The sequence below is a fragment of the Crocodylus porosus genome, unplaced genomic scaffold, assembly GCF_001723895.1.
Source record: "Crocodylus porosus isolate Cpor-Errol unplaced genomic scaffold, CroPor_comp1, whole genome shotgun sequence".
NCBI classification, from domain to species: domain Eukaryota; kingdom Metazoa; phylum Chordata; order Crocodylia; family Crocodylidae; genus Crocodylus; species Crocodylus porosus.
The window spans coordinates 65,145,315-65,162,817 of NW_017728950.1; the positions used below are offsets into that span (position 1 = coordinate 65,145,315).

The following is a 17,503-nucleotide window of genomic DNA, read 5'->3' on the forward strand; positions in this document are numbered from 1 at the left end:
ATGCTTCTCGAGCAAATCCCGGGACGTCATTCTCCCCTTGTACTCGGCCTTGGTGAGGCCGCAGCTGGAGTACTGCGTCCAGTTTTGGGCTCCTTAATTCAAAACGGAAGTGGAGAAGCTTGAGAGAGTCCAGAGAAGAAGCCACGTGCATGATCAGTGGTCAGAAAAACAGACTTACGATGACAGGCTGAGAGCCATGGGGTTCTTTAGCCTGGAAAAGCGTAGGCTCAGGGGTGATCTGATGACCACCTATAAGTTTATCGGGGTGACCACCAGTATCTGGGGGAAAGTTTGTTCACCAGAGCACCCCAAGGGATGACGAGGTCAAACTGTCATAAACTACAAGACCATTTCAGGCTGGACATAAGGAAGAATTTCTTTACTGTCCGAGCCCCCAAGGTCTGGAATAGCCTACCATCGGAGGTGGTTCAAACACCTACACTGAACACCTCAAGGGCAAATTAGATGCTTATCTTGCTGGGATCCTATGATGACTTCCTGTCCTTTGGGTGGGGGCCTGGATTTGATGATCTTCCGGGGTCCCTTCCAGCCCTAATGTCTATAAAATCCATTAAACTTTTTATACCTAGATAGTAACTTTTATTGTGTGATAATTACTTTGCACATGGCTCGTCTACATTTATTGTGTGATTAATCGTGTGATAATTATTTTGCACTTATGGCCAGTCTAAATTTATTGTGGAATTCATCAGTCACTCATGTAACATATGTAATGTAGGGTTACCGTATTTCCAGTTCCAAAAAGGAGGACCACTGTCATGTGGGGGGAGAGAGGTATAGGACTGGGGGGGATGGGAGTGATACTTCAGTGCCCTGACCCTGTGCATTCTGTTGCCCCTCACTCCCAAGCCACAGCCCCCCTGCCCCACCCAATGCCCCTCACTCAGAAGCCACAGACCCTCTAGTCCTGCCAGTGCCCCTCACTCAAACCACAGCTCCTTACTCCCCCCAGCCCTGCCCCTGTGAGCCACTGGGCCAGCCACATATCTCCCTGCTGCTCTGCCCTCACCCCTTTCCCCCCACGCCTTCCCCCACTGAAGGGGCATGTGTCCAGGGCATACTCCTTCCCTGTCCTGCTGCAGCCCTGAACCTCCCCCCCAACCACGTATACATGCAGGCACACGCACACATACAACCCCCGCCCCCTACAGACTTACCTACATCCACCTGCCAGGCTGCTCCCACCTCCTTCCTGGTTACATTCCAACTGTGTGTGTGTGTGTCCTGCCTCCAACTGCCCTGTCCCCAGCCCCAAGAAGTTCTTTGCAAGCCAGGAGCAGAACAAAATCCTGGATATTTGATTGTATTTTAAAAAAACACCCTGACCTGGATTGGAGGATCTAAAAAGAGGACATGTCTGGGAAAACATGTATGGTAACCCTATGTAATATGTACAAAGGGCCTAAGAGGCTGTATGCACTTCACAGAAACTCTCAGATGAGGAAATCTGTAATTTTTATCCCCAGGCTAAATTCTTTAGTTCTGTTACCTTAATCATATCTTGCCAGTCCCCATTCCTCTTGTCTACAAGCTCCTGGTAGGCTTCCAACTGGGCTCTCAGGGTCTTTATTTTGCCGTTGTAATGATTCTTCAGAACAATTACAGCCTGTTCCTATACAAAGAGTAATTGAAATCAGGAAAGCTAAGAGAGAAGAAACAGTTTCATATAAAAATCTTGGTACTGTATTCTTACCCCTCTTTGTCCCCAATAAGATTTTTTTCATTCCTGTAAGACTTTGTGTCGCAAACTTGTGGAGCAAACACACCTGGTTAGATAGTTTCTGTTACTTTCTCTCTCTCCCCCCACTCCTTTCTCTCTCTCTCTCTCTCTCTCCTTCCACAACCCTTCTCCCACTTGCTGATCAGTTCAGAAGTATATTTGTTTTAAGAATGGATTGCTTCCTTGTAAGAGCAACTTAAGATCAAGTTATCTTAAATACATAGAGTTTGATTAGGAAACTCAAGAGAAATATTAAATCAAAGACAAGAGTTACAGGATATTACTATATCTTAGCCTGCACCCAGTTTCACATAAAAAGAATAACAAAATATTCAGATTAGTGTATGTACAAATAATAATTATAATGCTAAAAATATGTCCCATGGCTTTAGGAACTCTTGGCATGATTTGGATGATCATAGTAGTGTAAAGGAATAGAAATGACTTTAAAATCAGGGCAAGTTTACTGCTCTGAAGCTGATGTAATGAATGAAAGCAATAGGCTCTTTGTTTCTTCGTCACCATGTTCAGGTCTGTCTGTCAAAGCCAATGAAGTATGGGGCTGTATTTGCATAGATACTGTAAAGTTCGTGCAGGTGTTGTAATTTGAGTGTCAGGGTAAGGTTCTGTTTCCTAGCTAAAAAAAAAGCCATTGTACTACTACACACAATGAACCTTCATAAGTCTAGATTTGCAATCTTCATATCTTTAATTCATTTTCTTTTTACTGTTTACAAAGTCTTTTGAATATGTTATGTGTAGGTGCCAAAATTTTTGTTTGTTGGGATAGAATAAAGTGTGTTTGCATGTGAACTGTGACATCTACCTAGGAACGAGTTGGCTTTTTCTCTCTGGACTGGAGACAGCATACAAGGTGTTAGAGGCAGAACAGTGAAGAAGCAGGTAACAAGAATAAGAGGTGAACAACTTACCATGGTAAGGTGCCATTGGAAGAAAGCCTGAAGGATAAAGAGCCAAGGAGGGCTGGACACTTTTAAAGGATACAGCATTGGAAACTCCAGAAGAAGCTATTTCAACATGATAGAAGCATAAAAAGAATGGTAAAAGACCAATGTGGCTGCACAATGATCTTCTAGAATGCCTCAAGAGGAAAACGCACAGACAATGAAAGGATGGGCAAGCCACCAAGGAAATTGCAAGAAATTTCAGGAATAAAAACAGGGAGGTAAAGGTAAAAATTGAGCTACATCTGAAATAGGAAGTTGAAGACAAGAAGGGGTTTTTAAATATGTTTTCCTAAAAGGAAAGACCAAGGAAGTTGTGGGTCCACTATTAAATAATCAAAGAGCACTTGTAACAGAAGATGCAAAGAGGGTGAAGCATCTCAACAACTACTTTTCTTCAGTCTTTACAAAAAGAACAAGTGCAATCAGACAGCTAATAAGGATTTTTAGGTAATGAACAGGACGAGTTGGGGGGTGAGATAATGAAAGAGACACTCTGAATCAGTTTGAATGAATTCAAGTCAGTAGAGTCTGATGAACATCATCCCACAGTACAGAAGGAGCTGGCAGTAGGGGATCTCAGAGCCCTTGGCAATAAGATTTAGCAAGTCATGGGAGATGGGTAAGCTATCAGAGGACTGGAAAAAGGCTGAAATAGTGATTCTCTTCAAAAAGGCAAAAAACTAAATAAAAAAAGCCCCTAAGGAAGTATAAGTGGTAGGCCCAACTTCATACCCTAGTACTTGATGGAACATATGATAAGGAAGTCCATTTGCAAGCATCTGTAGGAGGGAAGAGCACCACTTGTTATTAGTGGTGGCAGATGACAGAACAAAGAGCAATGGTCTCAAGTTGCAGCAAGGGAAGTTTAAATTGGATATTAGGAAAAAACTTTCTCACTTGGAGGGTAGTGAAGTGTTGGAGCAGATTACCTAGAGAGTTGGTGGAATCTCTATCCTTGGAGGTTTTTAAGGCCTGGCTTGACAAAGACCTGACTAGAATGTTCTAGCTGGATGTTGTCCTGCTTTGAGCAGGGGGTTGGACCAGATGACCTGCTGAGGTCTCTCTCTTCCAACCCTAATTTTCTGATTCTATGAAAAGCCATTCATGAGTAGCCAGTCTGGATCTGTCAAGAACATATGCCAAACAAATTTTCTCTCCTTCTTCAACAAAGTAAGTATCTCAGTTGATGGAGGGAATTCAATAGATATAGGGTGTGTCTACATATTCATTAATGCATCCTAGTTACTGCACATTAAGTTTAGTACTTGGTTAACCAAGTACTGATTCAATGTTCAGTAACTTGTGCTACTGCACAATAGCACCAATGCACAGAGTTTTTTTATGTTTACTGTGCAGTAGCCTAATAGCACTGTGCAGTACCGTATTAATACAGGTTTTGACCGGTACACTACTCCGCAGTGCTATTAGGCTACTGCACAGTAAGTGTCTCATGTAGATATGCCCATAATGTATCTGAACTTCACTAAGCTTTTAACAAAGTCCAGTGTGACCCTTTCATAACCAAACTGGAGAATTGTTAGCTAGACAAAACTACTATAAGGTGGATAGACAACTGAATCAATAGCTACAAGCAAAAAGTAATTACAAGTAGATCCCTGTTTGAATGCCAGGAGGTTTCTAGAGGAGTCCCATAGGGGTCTGGTCCCCGGTCTAGTGCTGTTCATTGTTCTGTTCAAAATTATTAATGATTTGGATGTTAGAATAGAGAGCTTTCTCAGTAAATGTGCATATGGCATGAAACTAGGAAGGAGTGCAAACACACTGAAGGACAGGAGCACAATTCAAGTGGATCTTGATGAAGTTCAGTGCTGACAAATGCAAGATACTAGGACACATGAATAATAACTAAGAGCACAAATGCAAAATGGATGACAACTGGCTGACAAACAGTACTATGGAAAGGGATCTAGGAGTCTCAGTGGGTCACAGACAGTATGAATCTGTAGTATGATGAAGTTGCAAAAGTGCTAATGCAGTTTTGAGCTGCATCATTAAGTGCAAGATGCAAGAGGTAATGGTGCCTCTTTGCCCATCTAGGTTAGCTCTCATCTAGAATACTCTGTATAGTTTTGAGCTCCACATTTTTTAAAGAGTGTGAAGAAATTAGAGAGAGTACAGGGGCAGGCTGCAAAAATTATAAAAGGCTTGGAAGGCAAACCATATCAGGAAAGATAGAAATAAATAGTCACGTTCAACTTTCAGAAAAGACAATTGGGACGTGATATGATAGCAGACTTTCTAGTGAGGTTGTGGGATCTCTTTCACTGGAGATTTTCAAGAAGTCTTTTGATAAGTATTGTTTAGAAATGATTTAGGAGTATCAATGACTGGACTATGCAGTGAAGCTCAGGAGGCTCCCACTTAAAGATCTCTGGGAGATTGTGCATGGGAGTTCTCAAGTCCAGAGCAGGTGGATATTGTAGAGGACAATGCTCAATAATAGATGAATGAAGCAAAGCTCCATAAGAAGCTCAGTTACAAACCAAGATTACAGGGGGTGGAATAAGTGAAAGCAAAAGGACGACAAAAAGTGGGTATGCAGAGCTGTTTGCTGTCGTGAGATTGCAGAACTGAGTGGAGGGCCTTTAATATTTCATAGAATAACAGAATCATAGAAAATTAGGGCTGGAAGGGACCTCAGGAGGTCATCTAACTCAACCTCCTGCTCAGAGCAGGACCATCCCCAAATAGCTCATCCAAAGCAAAGATTTATCTAGCCAGGTCTTAAAAAACTTCAAGGAATATAGTGTACCACCTCTATGGGTAACCTGTTTCAGTGTTTTACTACCCTCCTCATGAGAAAATTCTTCCTAATATCTAACGTAAACTTCACTTGCTGCAAGTTGAGACAATTGCTCCTTATTCTGTCATCTGCCACAACTAAGAATAGTTTACCACCATCCTCTTTCAAACCTCCCTTCAGATAATTGAAGGCAGCTATTATGCCTCTCAGTCTTCTTTTCTCTAGACTAAATACGCCCAGTTCTGTCAGTCTCTCCTCATAAATCATGTGCCTCAGCCCCCGAACCTGTGTTGTTGCCCTCTCTTCAATTTGTCTACGTCCTTTCTGTAGTGGGAGACCCAAAATTGAACACAGTACTCAAGACGTGGCCTCATCAGTGCTGAATAGAGGGAAATAATTACTTCCCTGGACCTCCTGGCAACACAGTGCATCCGAATACATACCGGGGAAGCTCTCTATTCTAACATCCAAATCATTAATAATTAGCCTTCTTGGCAACAAGGGCACCCTGCTGTCTCATATTCAGCTTATTGTCCACTGTAACCCCCAGGGCTTGTTTTGCAGAGCTGCTGCCCAGCCAGTACCCAGCCAGCCCCCAGCCTGTACGGGTGCATGGGATTGTTCCATCTTAAGTCCAGGATTTTGCATCTGTCATTGTTGAAACTCATGAGATTTATTTTGGCCCAAAACTGCTACTCCTTCCAACTTGGTGTCACCTGCAAACTTACTGATGGTGCTGGCTCAAGAACTGACCCCCTAAGGTACTCACTTGATACCAGCTGCCAACTAGACATCAAGCCGTTGATTACTACCCTTTCAGAATGACTATGCAGCCATTTTTTTTCTATCCACCTTACAGTCTATTCATCCAACCCATACTTCCTTAAGTTGCTTGTGAGAATGTTATGGGAGACTATATCAAAGCCTTGCTAAAGTCAAGATATATCATCTCTCTCCCTACATCCACAAAGCCAGTCATCTCATCGTAGAAGGCAATCTTGATGGTCAGGCATGACTTGTCCTTGGTGAATCTATGCTGACTGTTCCTAATCACCGTTTTCTCCTCCAAGTGCGTAGAAATGGATTTCTTGAGGACCTGCTCCATGATTTTTCCAGTGACTGAGGTGAGGTTGAGTGGATCCTCCTTTTTCCCTTTCTTAAAGCTAAGCACTATATTTGTCTTTTTCCAGTAGTCCAGGACCTCTCCCGATAAGCATGAGTTTTCAAAGATGATGGCCAGTGGCTCTGTAATCATATCAGCCAATTATCTGATGGCCCTTGAGTGCATCCTGTCTGGTTCAGTGGACTTGTATATGTCCAGCTTTTCTAAATAGTCCCTAACCTGTTCTTTCACCACAGTTGGATGCTCATCTTCTCTCCAAACTGTGCTACCAGGTGCAATAGTCTATGACCTGATCTTGCCTGTGAAGACTGAGGTGAAAAACACATTGAGTACTTCAGCCTTTTCCGCATCCTCTGTCACCAGGTTGCCTTCACAGTTCAGTAAGAGATCCACACTTTCCTTAATCTTCTTGTTGATGACATACTTTTAGAAACTCTTCATGGCCCTTACTAGCTGCAACTCCAATTGCACTTTGGCCTTCCTGACTTCATCCCTGCAAGCCCAAGCAATACTTATATACTTCTCCCTAGTTGTTTGTTCAAGTTTCCATTTCTTAAAAGCGTCCTTTTTGTGATTTAGCTTACTGAAGAATCTCCTGTTAAGCCAAGCTGGTTTTCTCCCATACTTGCTAGTCTTTCTGTACATCAAGATGGTTTGTTCCTGCACTCTCAGTAAGGCTTCTATAGAACAGATCTCCTGAATTCCTCTCCCCCTCAGGCAAGACTAGACATTGAGCCATTGACTAGTATGGCTAGTCTGAACCCAATGCTCCAGGCAGCATTCTATGCACCTTACAGTCCAATCATCCTGCCCATGCTTCCTTAGCTTGCTTGTGAGAATATCAAAAGCCTTGCTAAAACAAGGTATACCACATCTGCTGGTCTCCCTGCATCCACAGATGAAGGCAATCAAGTTCGTCAGGCATGACTTGCCTTTGGTGAATCCATGCTGACTGTTCCTAATCACCTTCTTATTCTCCAAGTGCTTAGAAATAGATTCCTTCAGAATTTGTGGATGAGTTTTCTAGGGACTGCAATAAGGGTGACAGGTCTGTAGTTCCCTTCTTGTCTTTCTTAAAGATCAGCACTGTATTTTCTCTTTTCCAGTCATCCAGGACCTCTCCCAATTGCCAGAATTTGTCAAAGATAATGGCCATTGCATCTGGCCCCATGAAATTGTACACATCCAGCTTTTCTAAATAGTCCTTAACCTGTCCTTAACCTGTTGGCTATTCACCTCTTTCCCAAACTCTGCTGCCAGATGCAGTGGTCTGGGATCTGACCATGCCTGTGAAGACTGAGGTAAAAAGTCATTGAGTACTGCAGCCTTTCCCACATTATCTGTCACTAGGTTGCCTCCTCCACCATTCAGTAAAGGAATCACACTTTCCCTAACCTTCCTTTGGTTGCTGACATACTTGCAGAAACCCTTCTTGATACCCTTCACATTCCTTGTTAGCTGCAACTCCAATTGCACTTTGACCTTGATTTCATTTTTGAATGCCTAAGCAATATGCTTGTTCTCTTCCCCAGTTGTTTGTCTAATTTCTTGTAAGCTTCCTTTTTGTGTTTTTGCTCACTGAAGAGTTCTCTCCTAAGCAGAGCTGTACTTCTGCCATACTTTCTAATTCTTCTGTGGACTGGGGTGGTTTGTTCCTGCACCCTCAGTAAAGTTTCTTTAAAGCACAACCAGTTGTCCTGAACTCCTCTCTCCCTCAGACTGGCCTCCCAGGGAATCCTGCCCATTAGTTATCTGAGTGAGTCAGAGTCTGTTTTACTGAAGCCCAGGATCCTTACTGTGCTGCTGTCCATCCTTCCTTTCCTCAGGATCCTGAACTCAGTCACCTCATGGTCACTGTTGCCCAAGTTCCCATCTATTCGTACATTCTCCATTCATGGTTTTCTTCTTTGCTTCAATGCTACTTTTGATAACTGCTCGTCTCTTGCTTTGAGGCTACTTTTGATAACTTGCCTTGCCTTTAGTTTATAGCCCTTGTCCACTCTTTTAAGTGACTCTTTTCTTTTATATATGAACTTCAGCAGAAACCATTATTACATCTGACATCTGATTTAAATTGTACCTGTTTCTTTCCAGACACGAGGAAGGGCACTTTAGGCACACACAAAAAAATGGCTAACATCTATTCCAGCCATATAGTTTGTCCAACAGACGATATTACCAAACAAAACCCTTGTTGCTTGCATTTTATCCATGAAGTCAGCCACTAGAGGGAGCTGCCAGCTACAGGGAAAGTCTGAGGGCCTTGTTACAGAGTAATTTTGGCAGCTTCTGGTATTCTTAACACTTGGATTGTCCATACATTAACACCTAACTAGACCCCACTCTCCCCAACTGATCCAGATTGCCCCCCCACACCCCTGCAGCCTCTCTAGCACCTCAGATCCCTGCTCACTGCCCCCCCCCCCGGCACTGCCCCCCCTGCTTACTTGTGGCTGCCTGTGCTGTCTCTTGTGGGGGAGCAGGCAGGGAAGGGTTAACCTGCCTACCGGGGCTGTCACTGCTGTTGTTCACTGGACTGGGTCAGCCCAGAGAAGAGCATCAGTCCAGCAGCAATAGCAGTGGCTAGACAGGCAGGTTAACTTTTAACTCCCCTGGGACAGCCAGTGTTGGCAGCCACAACTAAACAGGACAGGTGGGAGACCTGAGGGTGGGAACAGTGACTAAGGGAGCCCTAGGGGACTGGAGGCAATCCCAAATGGAGAAAGAGTAGGGATCTTTATATTTCAGTCCTCCCAGCCTCTGGTGGCCTGAATGTGTGAGTGCTCCAGGCTCCAGCTAGTGCTAACACTGATCAACATTTGTGTTCACAGTTTAATGTGTAACAAGGCCCTAAAGCAAGAAAATTACTGACAACTAAGTTTCGAAATATGCTGAGTGCTCACTACACATAATAGTCAAATAAGAACAAAGAAAGTAAATATGGCAAATCAAGGAATGCAATCAGTGATGATAAGAACTAACCACAGGCTTCAGTGTGCCAGGGAAGTTAGCTAGTTTATATGTAAATGAGACAGAATTTGGCCCTTGGTGCCCATAGATAGTAAACACAATTAGCAGTATAAATGTATATTTATGCTAATCTTACATGAGAATTACCTGCTTTTCTTTTCTTATGCAGTCCAACTCATTGATTATATTCATGTGTCTGATTTTCATTTGCTGCATGTCTTTTACAATCTGTGAAAGAGGCAAAAGGAAATAATCAACTCAGTGCCCTATTAACTGGCTGCAAATCTAGATGCACTATCAAATGAGAGTAATGTGTATCCTTGTGAATACTAATTAAAGATCTAGTACAGGGAGAGTTTGACCTTACACAAATGCTTGCACATAAATAACCACACTCAAGCAAGTAGGAAGACCAATGTCCTTGGTTTTGAAAAAGATTGTTTATAATATTTATTGAAATTATAGTATTGATTCACTCCAAAGTGGTAAATGCTGTTCTAGGACCCGTACCTCTGGATCTTCCTTTCTACTGCAGTGATATGAATCAACTCCTCGGGTTCAAATGACCTGACTCCAGGGGTTAAGTGAGGAGTATTAATGTTAATTAGAATTATTGCTATAATTAAAATAACAGTATTAAAATGTTTTGACATCCCTTATGCACCTTTAGTTTTTTTACTTTTACAACTTTGTTTCCATTGCATTTGGGGTAAACACTATTTTTTTTTCAAATGTACAACTGGAGAGCAAATCTAAGGCTATGGATAGGTGTTCAGTTTTAGCACTAAGAATTTCTACCCAAATGAGCTCTATAGGCAGAGGGTACTAGAGGGATGCCCCTTGGGTCATCATTACCTGTTGATTGACAGCCTGCTGTCCCCATGCTGTGGGAGGAGGCAGGCTGTCAATAGGCAGTTGGCTGTTGGTTACAGACCTATGAGAATGATCGTCTGTCCTGCCAGTCAGCTGATTGGTGGGATAGGTGGTGGTGGAGAGGGGCATTCCCCATGGTGGGAACCCTCTCAGTTCTCTCTATAAGCTGCTTGTGGCAGCTTGGAAAAGTTCACAGAGTGGGAATCCTGGGAGGCTTCCAGCTGCAGAAAAATGCTTCCCCCAGTTGACTGGTAGCCTCACTGCCACAGAAGAATCCACACCCCCACTTCCAGGTCAACCTAAAGGAGTACAGGAAGAGGTACCTGCCCCTTTGACAGCAACTCTTCTGGGACTCTGGGAGGGTTACTCCTATGGGATAATGCTTCCCTAGTGACAGTCAGCTGATTGAAGGTAAGTAGGGTGAGTTTTCCAAGGCAGGCTCCTCACAGGGCTCCCTAATATCTTGTCTTTGGGTGACTATGGGCTATTAGGGATCCAGTGCTATCCATTAGCAAAGACTGGGGCATTGAGTCCCCATGGCATCCCAGGCCCTCTGCCACCATGCTGCTGAAGCCTGGACCCTGGTAGGGATGCCAGAAATGTGCTCCTGGATGCCACCACCAGGGCCGTCCATGCCCTTCTGGGCCTCCAGCCCTGCTGCCTCTGGTGCCACCTGACCAGCCAGGTCTGGTGGCTGCACATCATGCAGGCCACCTGGAACAATAAGCAGTGGCTCAAGTTGCTCCACATGACCCAGGCCACTTTCCAGGACTGCCTCATGCAACTCTGTCCATACCTGGAGCAGCAAGACACTACCACATGGTGGCCCCTGCCCATGTACATTGCCCTGCCCAAGCTGACCATACCTGCTAGCCTCTGCCATGTTGGCTACCTCTTTGTTGTGGGCAAGGCAACCACCAGGGAGGCCATCCTGTAGGTGTGCAGTACCCTCCAGGATGTGCTGGGGCACACATGCATGACCCACTGGCAATAATATTGTGTTCTATGTCCTGAGCTTCCCCCAGTGTATCAGGGACTTAAATCCCCATCACCTGCCTGCCATGTAGCAACCACCACTACTACAGCCAGAGGGGCTTCTACTCTATCGTGCTTCAGGCCTCTGTCAACCACTGCAGCACTTTCATGAATGTGAGTGCTGGTGGGGTGGGCAGAGCCCATGACAGCCACTTCTTCTGCAACTCTTCCCTTTCAGCCCTTGTTAAGAGTGGGGAATTCATGCCAGGCATGCTGGACCTCCAGCTGGGTATGGTGGTGGTCTCACCTCTCCTAACCAGGGACCCCACCTACCCACTTCTCCCCTGGCTCATGTGGTCTTACATTTGCCAGCTGAACCCCCACCAGGTCCAATTCAACTGGTACCTGGGCTGGACCCATGCCCTGGTAGAGTTCAGCTTCAGCCACCTCAATGGACACTGGTGCACCTTCACCACCTCCCTCAAGCTCACCAAGGGCAACATCCCCTGGGTTTTTGCTGTAGCCTGAATGTTGCATAATATTTGCAAGGCCCAGGGAGTGCTGTTTCATGAGGCCTGAGTGGAGGAGGCGCAGCAGGAGGAGGATGCCTGGCACCAGGAGCACCAGCTTCAGTGGCAGCCACAGAGGCAGGCCCCTCCCACCAGGGACCCAGGTGAGCTGCACATCTGCCAGTGGGGGCCAGGGTGCAATAGGTGCTGGCTGATCACATCCTCCTGCATCCCCTGCTGTAGCCCATCTGGACAGCCATTGAGACCCCTGCTGCACCATGCATCCCCAGCACCAGAGTCATGATGGACATTTCTCAGAAGAGCAGTTTTTTCCCCTACATAGAAAAAGACCCCCCCCCTTCCTCCCTAACAACAGAACCCATCTCCCCTTCCCCCTACTTTTCAGAGAGGCCATATCCCTCCTCCTCCCCAAAGATGGGCGGGCAGGCTGAAGGGTCCTCCAGCGGTGATGCATCACCATAGGTGCCAGGCTGTAGTGGAGGTTCAGATTGACTGCCCATGCTTGAGTAAATGGCATGGTTCAGGCCAGGGTCTTGAGGTATGAGGATGTCACCCAGCTGACACATAAAGAGCATGGACTTGTAGATAGATCCTGACTGGTGGTTGTGGTTGGTGACTGACCCACTGTGTCCACAAGGCCTTGACCTTTATGCAGCACTGTCAAGTTCACCAGTTATGCCCAGTGGCCTGATAGCCCCTCATAAATATGCATGTTGGAGAGCCTGCTCTGCACAAACTGGGTGAAGTCCTCCACCTCATCCCACAACACAATGAGGTCACAGTCTCCCCCTGGAATGGGCTGGTGCCCAACAAGGCAGCATATGGCATTGGAAAGGATGCTAGCTTGGCTCGTTTGATGGTTCACTGGGTCTCCGCATGGCAGTCCTGGTGCTGGTGCCTGCAGTACCTAACACAGGGGCATATCACAGACAGGCAGCCATGCAGTGATGGTGTTCTGGGCACCAATGGCAGGGTCCAGACAGGCTGCTTCAGGTGGCCTGGGGCTAGCTGGAGTGGGATCTGGTGGCCAGAGGCTGGCGGTAGGGGTCCCAGGGTGCTGCCATGCCTAGTAGGTCCCTGCAGCACCCAGCACATCATGATGGTGCAGGTCTGGCCAGGGATCAGTGCCGGGGCTTGGGTAGGTTTCTGCAGGGATACACAGTGGCCCATGGTTGACTGGCAGTGGCCCAGGACCCAAACATCCTTGCAAGCTATTAAGGGCCAGGGGCTGGGGAAAGCAAAGAGGCACTCCAGCCCTGGGGCTGAAAGATCTCCAAGCCTTGTATCCCTGGGGTGGAGATGGGGGTGGCCTCTAGTGGTGGATCTGACCAGGAGCAAGTTTGCTCCTAGTCAGTATCTATGTGTGCATTACTGTGCAATAACTAATCATGAGTAAAAATTGCTACAAGTAGCAAATGGAAACAGAATAAAGGCAATATTTGTGAAGAAAATACCAGTAGAAAATCTACTCGTGAATACAGCAAATTACTGCACAGTAAGCATCTGCAAATTTAGGCATGCTCAAAGAGAAGAGAAGAGTATTGTAATAGCAGTTACTTGGAGTAAATGAGAACAGTGAGTGGATAGTGGTAGATAACTTTTTTGGGCCCTGCTTAGTAGTCTATGTTATTGGATCTTGGTAAGTGCAGAAAATCACCCTAGCCTGTTCCAAGAAATTGCAAATTTTCTTTTATCTTGAGCCCATTGTAAATAAATATGAAATTCCTCAAAATAGATTTGGGCTGAAAGTTCACCTCAAGCATCTGCCAGGACTAAGCAGTAGCAAATATATAGCCGAATATGAAGTGAGCTTTTTTGCTGCAAAATAATGAGTGGTTTAAGCCTGGAATTGCATCAGAATCCTCAGTTGCTCATGCTTACTCACCACACAAACATTTTGTTACCATGTCAATAAGAACAGTCACAAAAGGAAATTTCCACTGATGCTCTCCCATTTCAGTCCTTCTTGCCTAGTTTTTTTTTTCCCTTTTGACTCCAGGTCTCTTAAGAATCATGTCAAATGTCACATCATACTTGACTTATGTGGAAATCTAGCGAGCAAACTGTTAATAATGAGCAGGACTGACAGAAATCACATGTTTAAAGATTTGGAGCCTTCTTAAATATTGTCTTCACTTGATTTCTCCATTTGGTCTCACTAGAACGGAAATTCTAGAGAAATAGTGACCTGTTTCAGAAAATGAAGGTCTGCTTCAGTCCCAGACTAACACTCAAATTAGAATGGAATGGTTCTGAGGATTACAAAGATTTGGATGATTCTTAGTTTTACTTGTCTCTGTGGCCCTGTGACTAGAAATAAAGACTTCTAGACCAACCACTAAATAATATGGAAAATAGAAATAATGACAGTATTGAGAAAAAATCAATATTTAAGTGTTATTACCAGTCCAATAATGAATGACAGGCAGATCTCTAGTTATTCAGCATTTGAATTAAATCCTGATCTCTTTTGAGCTAATTCGCATAGTAGTTTTGTAATGTTGTTGCAGCTATGATAGTGCAGGGAATATGCAACTCTACATTTGGAGGCATGTCAGATAACTAGGGACCTATTCAAATGATGACTGCATGGATTTCATGGAAATCATGAAATGCGTAATCTTCATGAAATCTATGGGAAAAAAAAAATCTTACTAAAAATGAAATGCAGTCAGATCCAGCAGTTCTCCCAGCCATAAAGCATTCCCAGGGGAAGGGTGAAAGGAGGCTGTTGGCATGAAGGCGAGCAGGCAAGATGGCTTCCCCACTATCGCCCTCACAACTGACTGGCAGAGAGTGCTACCACTCATGTGGCCCAACCCCTATCCACAAATCAGTGGTGAGGAGTGGGAACATATGGCAGATGGCCCACTCCATCAATCAGGGCACCAGGGCCTCTTAGCCAATCAGAGGCATGGGTGGTGACCATAATAAGCCCTCAAGAATGATGGTCAGCTGTCTCCATGATCTTCCCATGAAATTGTTCAGCTTTCTTCTGTATCCCTACAGATAATATCTCATGCACAATAAGCCCTTCCTCCAGTCTAACAGTCTTTGTCAACAGTTTGTCTAACCATCAAAGCAGGACCATCCTAAACTAAGATCAACAGGGAATGGGTGGACAATCACCAGTGCAAGCCCAGGAAGTGACTACCATAGAATCAGCAGGTCAGGTAACACAAAGGAACTTACTCCAACTCTAGCCCAAGGATGGGACTCCTTGTAAGAGCACAGGTAAGCCCAACGTTTCCAATGGCAGGCTTAGCTGCCTGTACACAAATGCCAGGAGCATGAGGAACAAACAGGAGGAACTGGCCCTTCTGCTAAGTGAAAATAGATATGATCTTATAGGAATAATGGAGACCTGGTGGGACTTCACCTATGGCTGGACCACACATACGGATGACTATACCTTGTACAAAAGGGACTGTGTTGCAAGGAAGGGCAAGGGTGTAGCTCTCTATATGAAGGAACAGTACACTTCCATATAAGCAGAGATTGGCACCCAAAGAGGTAGACTCAAGACCTTCTGAGTTACAAAACAGGGAGAACGCAGCGAAGGGAATGTAACTGTAGGAGTCTATTAGAGACCTCCTAACCTGGAGGAAGAGCTTGACCACAAATTCTCTAGGGAACTGGAAGAGGTTGCATGCTCTTGGTGCATGGTCATCATGGGAGAGTTCAACCACCCTGACATCTCATGGGAAGAGCATTCAGCCAAATCTGATCAATTGCAAAACTTCCTCACTTACATTGATGAGCTCTGACTCAAGTAGTCTACAGGCCAAAAAGAAGCAAGGCGCTGATGGATCTGGTTCTGGCCAAAGGGGATGATCTAGTGAGTGACCTGAGGATCGAAGGGAAGCTAGGTGACAGTGATCATGAGTGGATCACTTTACCCATTGCAGAGCTAGCAAATCAGTCAGGAATCCAGAAATCCTAGACTTTAGGAAAGCTGACTTTCACAAGCTCAAGTGGTTGGTTGTTGAGGCCCTGAGAGATCATGAAGACAGGAAGGGGAAACCATGATGAGTTGTCACTCCTTAAGAACATGATCCTAAAAGTACAAGGGAAGTCCATTCCAGCTCATAGGAAAGGTAGCAAAAGGGCTGGGAGATGTCCTTGGCTCAGTAGGGAACTCATGGACCTTCTGAATCTGAAAAAAGAAGTTCATAAGGGAAGGAAGTCAGGAAATACCGCTAAGGAGGATTATGCAGCACTACCCTGGACATGCTGCTCAACCTGGTACTTGCTACTGGGGATGACCTAATTGGTGACCTAGTGATCGATGGGAAGCTGGGTGACAGCAACCACAATCTGATCACCTTCACCATCCATCATAAAGCTGGCAAGCCAGTCAGCAACACTGAAGTCCTTGACTTCAGGAAAGCCAACTTTGACAAGCTCAGAAGGTTTGTCAGTGAGGCCCTAAGGGACCATAACCCCAGGCGGAGGGGAGTTCAGGAAGAGTGGTTGCTCCTTAAGGGAGAGATCCTCAATGCACAAACTAATTCTATTCCATTTCAGATGAAAGGCAGCAAGAGGGCACAGCAGCCCTTCTGGCTCTCCAGAGATCTAGCAGACCTTCTGGGGCTAAAAAGAAAGGCCTACAAAGGATGGAGGATGGGATTCACGTCCAAGGAGGAACATTCTACGCTGGTCCAGTCCTGCAGGGAGCAAACCAAGGAAAGCCAAGGCTGCAACTGAATTCCAACTAGCTTTGAGTATCAAGGAAAATAAAAAGTCCTTTTTCAGATATGTGGGAAGCCAGAGAAAAAGCAAGGGCAACAGTGGACCCCTGCTAAAACAGATGGGACAACTGAGAACTGACACCCAGGAAGAAGCCAACCTATTAAATGGGTACTTTGTGTCAGTCTTTCATCAGTCCCGTGGGACGCCCATGCCCACTACAAGACAGGGAGGTCCGGGTGAGGGAGATTCCCTGCCCTCCATCAATGCTGACCTCATGAAGGAACACCTTGAGAGGCTGGATACCTTCAAGTCAGCCAATCCTGCCAGTCTGCACCCCAGGGTACTCAAGAAGCTGGTGAGCATTATAGCCCAGCCCCTGGCACGGATCTTTGAGAACTCCTGCTGAACTGGTGTAGTGCCCGAAGACTGGAAGAAGGCCAATGTGGTGCCTATCTTCAAGAAAGGGAGAAAACTGGATCCAGCAAACTATAGGCTTATCAGCCTGACCTCTATCCCGGGGAAGGTCTTAGAAAAGTTTATTAAAGAGGGCCAACCTTAATGGACTGACTGACACCAACATCCTGAGGGATAGCCAGCATTGATTTGTTGCGAGTAGGTCTTGCTTGACCAATCTCATTTCCTTTTATGACCAGGTGACCTATCACCTGGAAAAGGAGAAGAGATTGATGTCATATATCTTGACTTCAAAAAAGTGCTCAATCATGATCACCTCTTGGCGAAACTGGCCAGTTGTGGCCTTGGGTCCACCACAATCCACTCACTGGGAAATTGGCTCCGTGGTCGAATCCAGAGGATGGTAATTGATGGAAGTCAATTGTCATGGTGTCTTGTGACCAGTGGGGTCCC

At 45.3% G+C, this 17,503-nt stretch overlaps 1 protein-coding gene across 1 annotated transcript in view; it reads right to left on the reverse strand.

Moving 5' to 3' along the window:
* The window catches only part of LOC109323573 (centrosome-associated protein CEP250-like), a 72,650-nt gene that overhangs the window by 26,016 nt on the left and 29,131 nt on the right, over positions 1-17,503 (reverse strand). Inside the window, exons 6-7 of the mRNA XM_019555217.1 lie at positions 9,714-9,794; positions 1,511-1,633 (exon numbers count right to left, since the gene is read on the reverse strand). Of these exons, the coding sequence (XP_019410762.1) occupies positions 1,511-1,633; positions 9,714-9,794 (204 nt within the window). The remainder of the gene's footprint in view (positions 1-1,510; positions 1,634-9,713; positions 9,795-17,503) is intronic.